The sequence below is a fragment of the Rhinopithecus bieti genome, unplaced genomic scaffold (assembly GCF_001698545.2).
Source record: "Rhinopithecus bieti isolate Rb0 unplaced genomic scaffold, ASM169854v2 scaffold_32008, whole genome shotgun sequence".
Lineage (NCBI taxonomy): Eukaryota > Metazoa > Chordata > Mammalia > Primates > Cercopithecidae > Rhinopithecus > Rhinopithecus bieti.
Window position 1 is genome coordinate 3,319,594 of NW_016814433.1, and position 6,785 is coordinate 3,326,378.

General features: G+C 50.4%; 1 protein-coding gene across 1 annotated transcript in view; it reads left to right on the forward strand.

The window, feature by feature from the left end:
• The window catches only part of DNAH2 (dynein axonemal heavy chain 2), a 126,798-nt gene that overhangs the window by 112,027 nt on the left and 7,986 nt on the right, over positions 1 to 6,785 (forward strand). Inside the window, exons 75-79 of the mRNA XM_017850549.1 lie at positions 724 to 850; positions 2,990 to 3,176; positions 3,381 to 3,529; positions 3,668 to 3,851; positions 4,084 to 4,274. Coding sequence (XP_017706038.1) covers positions 724 to 850; positions 2,990 to 3,176; positions 3,381 to 3,529; positions 3,668 to 3,851; positions 4,084 to 4,274 — 838 coding nt within the window. The remainder of the gene's footprint in view (positions 1 to 723; positions 851 to 2,989; positions 3,177 to 3,380; positions 3,530 to 3,667; positions 3,852 to 4,083; positions 4,275 to 6,785) is intronic.

Consider the following 6,785-nt stretch of genomic DNA (forward strand, 5'->3'; position numbering starts at 1 on the left):
CCTCTCCCATGTCACCGGAAAACTCTGCTGCACCTTGGAGCAGCTCCTCTCGGAAACCTCCCCTGAGTCCAGCAGGCAGGGACATCATAACCAATAGCTTCTCTGTCCTCTCCGAGACTGCAGCTTATTCATCTTTGTGTCTTCAGGACCTAGCCAAGTGCCTGGCAAGATAGTAGGGGAATAATGAATGTTCTGTTTTTTTAATGGAACTGAATGACTAATTATAAGTGAATGGCTGGGCACGTTGGCTCACTCCTGTAATCCCAGCACTTTGGGAGGCTGAGGTGGGCAGATCACCTGAGGTCAGGAGTTCAAGACCAGCCTGGCCAACATGGTGAAACCCTGTCTCTACTAAAAATACAAAAATTAGCCAGGCGTGGTGATGGACACCTGTAATCCCAGCTACTTGGGAGGGTGAGGCAGGAGAATTGCTTGAACCTGGGAGGCGGAGGTTGCAGTGAGCCGAGATCGTGCCATTGTACTCCAGCCTGGGTGACAAGAGTGAAACTCAGTCTCAAAAAGTAATAATAATAATAATAATAATAAGTGAACTCTGGGAAATTATTATCTCTAGGCCCCTGAGTCCTTGGCTGTTTCCAGGTTAGGATTAGAGGCTGGTGAGGTCCTCTGTGTGAGGCTGTGTGACAGTAGGATCATAGCATTCGTGTGGAGCATCAGCCCCCATTCCATCCTGCCCCTCCCTCCTCTCTGCCTTTCTCCCAGGTACACCTGCCGTACCCTTTTTGAACGTCACAAACTACTATTCAGTTTTCATATGTGTGCCAAAATATTGGAGACTTCTGGCAAGCTCAACATGGATGAATACAACTTCTTTCTACGTGGGGGTGTGGTGAGTTGGGCAGAGAGCACATCCCAGGATGGGATGGTCAAGGTTGGGGATGGTCAAGGTCAACTGTGTCAAGGACTCCAGACCCAGAGGGTCAGGCCCACGGCATCAGTGAGTGAGCTGAGAAAATCCAGGCCAGCATCAGGTGCATGGTGAGCTCCCTGGGGAGGTGACTCCTCCCCAGGGTGACTTGCTATGTGCCCCCTTGCACTCAGCACAGGCTGGGCTTTGTGGCATGTCTCACCTGTGACCCACAGATTAGCCTGATTTTGCCACTTTTTTTACTGCCTTTCAAGGCACTCCTTCCCCAGCCTGAGTTCCATGGTCACCCTCACAATCTCTCCCTCACAGGCTCCTCAAGCCCCGTTTTCCTCCTCTCTCTGTCACATCTATCACTCTGGCTAGATCCAGCTCCTCTGCCCCTCTGTCCCTGCATGGCCCGTGCACTGAACATGGCCGGAGAAGAACACATCCACAGTGACTGAACTCGCTTTAAGTCCATGATCATGAACCCCAAGGAGGCCCTTAAGGCTTCTGGACAACCATGCTGCACTCTCCCGCCCTCCTAGACAACATTTTCTTTACTTTTCCCACCTTTACTTCCCACCTCTCATGCCAAACCCTCAACACAGCAACCAGAGAAGTCACACTCTGTCACTCAGGCTGGACTGCAGGGGCAGTGATCTTGGCTCACTGCAGCCTCGCCCTCCCGGGCTCAAGCCATCCTCCCACCTTAGCCTCTGGAATAGCTGGGACTACAGGCCTGTGCCACCACGCCTGGCTAATTTTTGTAGTTTTTGTAGAGGCGGCGTCCCACCATGTTGCCTAGGCTGATCTTGAACTCCTGGGCTCAAGTGATCCTCCCACCTCAGCCTCCCAAAGTGCTGGGATTATAGGTGTGAACCACTTTGCCCGGCCTGAGAGGTCCTTTTAAAGTGGATGCCATTGTGACTGGCTCCCCATGGCAGGTGCCACCTCCCACCACACAGCCCCCACTCCACTCCAGCCACGCAGGCCTCATTGCCCTCCCCAACCCCCCTGGCACGTCTCACCTCGGGGCCTTCGCATGGCTGTGCCTTCTGCTGGAAGCCTACTGCCCGGCGTGTGCACCTGGCCATCTCTCATCTCCTTCAAACCTCACCTCAATGCGACCTTGATCTTCTTATTTATACTTCAAACTCCCCCTCAATACAACCAGTCTCCCTTACCCTCCTCAGAGTATCCTATTTTTCCATAGCACTGCCATCTTTGCTATACTAGATAATTTACTTATTTGTTACGTTTTTGGTTCATAATCTGCCCATGAGTTCACAATCCCATGTTAGAAAACAAAATCCCCAAGGGCAGAGATATTTTCCATTTTGCTCAGTAATGCATCCCAGTGACTAAAATGCATAGTTGGCAAACAATAAATGTTTGTTAAGAAGAATGAATAAGCGAGTGAGCGAATGAATGAGTAAACAGTTTGTGCTTCCGTGAAGGCGAGGCTACCAAGAAGTCATTAGGTTGGAGACATTATTACCAGGCAACCAGCAGAGGGCGCCAGCCTCCTAAATTTGAACTGTGAGGGCTAAGGGCAGGGTCTGAGTCCTAGACCCTCACGTTTATTCCCCAGGATCCCTGTATTCATCTCTTCACTCTCATACAAAACCCATTTTGGGCTGGGCGCAGTGGCTCACACCTGTAACCCCAGCACTTTGGGAGGCCGAAGAGGGTGGGTCACCTGAGATCAGGAGTTCAAGACCAGCCTGGTCAACACGGTGAAACCCCATCTGTACTAAAAATACAATAATTAGCTGGGTGTGATGTTGTGCACCTGTAATCTCAGCTATTCCGGAGCCTGAGGCAGGAGAATAGCTTGAACCGGGGGGTCAGAGGTTGCAGTGAGCCGAGATTGTGCCATTGCACTCTGGCCTAGGTGACAAGAACGAGACTCCATCTCAAAAAAAAAAAAAAAAAAAAAAAAAAAAAAAAAAAAAAACGAAAAACAAAACAAAACAAAAAAACCCTCCATTTTGGCTTTCCCACCGAGAGAGAGAGAAACAGAGAGAGAGAGAGAGAGAGAAAGAGAGGAGAAAAAGATCACTCTTCTTTTGAAGTATTCCCAAGTCAATCCCTTTCTTTTTCCCCCTCTCCCACCAGGTCCTGGATCGGGAGGGCCAAATGGACAACCCATGCACTAGCTGGCTTGCAGATGCCTACTGGGATAACATCACAGAGCTAGACAAACTGACCAACTTCCACGGACTCATGAACTCCTTTGAGCAGTACCCTCGTGACTGGCACCTGTGGTATACCAGTGCTGCCCCGGAGAAGGCAATGCTGCCAGGTACCAGGCATCTGTACCCCACTCTCACTTTCTCCTTCCCTCCATTCAGCCGCGTGCCTGCCCTTCCCGTTGGCCTCCATCCCCTCTGCCAGCTGGTGCCGGCCTCCTGGCCCGGAGCACATTCCCGGCAGGTGCCCTGTTGTCTGGATTCCCCGCTCTTCCAGACTCACTCCCTCTCCCTGCAATGACTCACCTCGTCCCCAGGTGAGTGGGAAAATGCCTGCAATGAAATACAACGGATGCTGATCGTCCGCTCCCTGCGCCAGGACCGCGTGGCCTTCTGCGTGACCTCCTTCATCGTCACCAACCTTGGTTCCCGCTTCATCGAGCCGCCTGTGCTGAATATGAAGTTGGTCGGTGGCTCAGCTTCCTTGTCTCCATGGCCCCTGGGTCTTTCCTGCCTTCCTAGCTCTGTTTCAGTCTCCTGCATCTCTCTCTCCTACTTCAGTCATGTGGCCTTCTGCCTGATGCTATACCTGTGCTTCTGGCAGGTGATGGAGGATTCAACCCCACGATCCCCACTCGTGTTCATCCTGTCCCCTGGTGTGGACCCCACCAGTGCCCTGCTCCAGCTGGCAGAGCACACAGGCATGGCCCAGCGCTTCCACGCCCTGTCCCTGGGCCAGGGCCAGGCCCCTACCGCTGCCCGACTCCTCCGAGAGGGTGTTACTCAGGGTTGGTGTCCATCCTTTCTTTCACCCCCATCTTCAGCCCAGTCCTTGTCCTTAGAACTGCCAACCTCAAATACACTACTGTCCCTGTACCTCCCACTTCTACAGAGGGTCCCAGAAGTGGCAGATCTGAGTGTTCGGCCCCCCTAGCACCCCCGCCCCAATACCAGGTGGAAAGCATGAGGACAGGCAGGGCTTAGGAAATGATTCCCACTGACCCTGGTATCTCCTTGCAGGACATTGGGTGTTCCTGGCAAACTGCCACCTGTCACTGTCTTGGATGCCTAATCTGGACAAGCTGGTGGAGCAGCTGCAGGTGGAGGACCCTCATCCATCCTTCCGCCTCTGGCTCAGCTCCAGCCCCCACCCAGACTTCCCTATCTCAATCTTGCAGGCCAGCATCAAGATGACCACAGAGCCACCAAAGGTATGTGGTCATAGACAAAGAGCATCAGCAGGGTCATCTGGTCCACCTTACCTCCTGCCAGAACCAGAGAGAGGGCTCAACCTAACAACAACATGCTTTGATTTGATTGTCCTCAAAAAATTCCACCTCATTCCTCTTCTGTTTGTGCCAAACTCCTGGAACACAATAGTAATATCTAATATTTCTTGAGGGATTATCATGTGCCAGGCACTGTTCTAAGTTTCTTATGTTTATTAACTCGTTTAATATGCGTGTGTGCACATACACATCGTGTAAGGTGAATACTGTTACCCCTATTTTAAAGATAGGAAACTGAGATACGGAAAGAGTAAATAAGTATTCCAGAGCTAGAGTTTGGGTAGTTGGGTCTCCAATTCATTCTTTTATACCTCAGAACCTTCCTGCCTCCCACCATTTCCTTACATTCTCTTCCGAATGTCACACTTCCTGCCTCTTTGCCCTTCCTTTCCTCCAACTCTACTGAAATTTTTATCTCCAGTATCACAAGCTCATCACCAAATGCAATCATCACCACCCTCTAAAACCTGCCGTGTCACTGCGCTTCACCCACTCACCCCTGCTTAAACTATTTTAGTAGCTTTTCATTGCCCTTAGTCAAGATCAAAATCCTTTTTGCTCACCCTGTGAAGAGCACATGGACCAGTATGTATCATCCTCAACAGATAAGAGCTGTTTGAATCACGCATGGGTGCCTTTTATCATTCTTAACCCTCCTTGGCCACTTGGGGCAGCTGCCACAGTTGACTGTCCCTTTCCCTGGCTCCCTGACACATCGCTCCTGCTTTCCCCACTGTCTTCTGACATACCATTTATTACTTCTGTGTTTCTTTTTCCTCTGCCTGTGGCCAGATTGCAATACTTACTCCTTGACCTAAGGACTAAGAGCGGAGGGCCAAAGAGGGGAGGGACCCTCAGTCCTAGCCCAATATTTCTTATTCTATATTTTCTCCTTTCACAAGTTGTTGGAGAAACTGTCCTTTCCTTTCTTTTTTTTTTCTTTTTGTTTTTGAGATGGAGTCTCACTCTGTCACCCGGACTGGAGTGCAGTGGCCCGATCTCGGCTCACTGCAAGCTCCGCTTCCCAGGTTCATGCCATTCTCCTGCCTCAGCCTCCCGAGTAGCTGGGATTACAGGCGCCCGCCACCTCGCCCGGCTACTTTTTTGTATTTTTAGTAGAGATAGAATTTCACCGTGTTAGCCAGGATGGTCTTGATCTCCTGACCTTGTGATCCGCCCGCCTCGGCCTCCCAAAGTGCTGGGATTACAGGCATGAGCCACCGCGCCCGGTGAAATTGTCCTTTTCATTATTTCAACTCTAATCCCATCATCTCTGGCACCAGCACCAAAGTCAGTTCCAGCTCTGAATTGCCATCAGATTACAAAGCACTTCTTGGCACACCAGCACCACAATAGCACATTCGTTTCACACTCTTTTTTATCCCAACCCCCAAGACTCAGAATGTGATTGTGTTTAGAGACAGGATGTATTTTTAGAAAGAGTCTCGGCCACGCATGGTGGCTCAGGCTGGGTGTGGTGGCTTACACCTGTAATCCCAGCATTTGGGGAGGCTGAAACAGGTGGATCACTTGAGCCCAGGAAGGTGAGATATGGGGTTCAGGTATGATAATCCCAGCTAGAAGTGGAGGTTGCAGGGAGCCGAGATTGTGCCATTGCACTGCAGCCTGGGTTCTGCCTTCCATGTTCAAGAAATTCTCCTGTCTCAGGCACCCGAGTAGCTGGGATTACAGGTGCGCGCCACTACGCCCTGCTAATTTTTCCATTTTTAGTAGAGACGGGGTTTCCCCTCGTTGGCCAGGCTGGTCTTGAACTCCTGACCTCAGGTGATCCACCCGCCTTGGCTTCCCAAAGTGCTGGGATTACAGGGATTACAGGCGTGAGCCACCGCGCCCGGCCCCGGCCTGAGTTTTACTTCAAATAAGAAAGTCCCTGTATTCACAGCCACCAGTTGCCAGTTTGGGGTATAGTCCTGGAGTATATTCCTGGGTTACTTCCTTCTATCCAGTCTTTTTTAATTTTATTTTATTTTGTTTTATTTTATTTTATTTTTTATTTTTGAGACCGAGTCTTGCTCTGTCGCCCGGGCTGGAGTGCAGTGGCCAGATCTCAGCTCACTGCAAGCTCCGCCTCCCGGGTTTAGGCCATTCTCCCGCCTCAGCCTCCGGAGTAGCTGGAACTACAGGCGCCCGCCACCTCGCCCGGCTAGTTTTTTTTTTTTTGTATTTTTAGTAGAGACGGGGTTTCACCGTGTTAGCCAGGATGGTCTCGATCTCCTGACCTCGTGATCCGCCCGTCTCGGCCTCCCAAAGTGCTGGGATTACCGGCTATCCAGTCTTTTTTTTTAAAAGCTAGCTAGTAAGTAGATACAAAAGAAGATTTACAAAATATATGCAAGTTATAAAGAATCATGATTCCATGAATATCTGTGTGCCCATCATCCTTTTTTTTTTTTTTTTTTTTTTTTTTTTTTT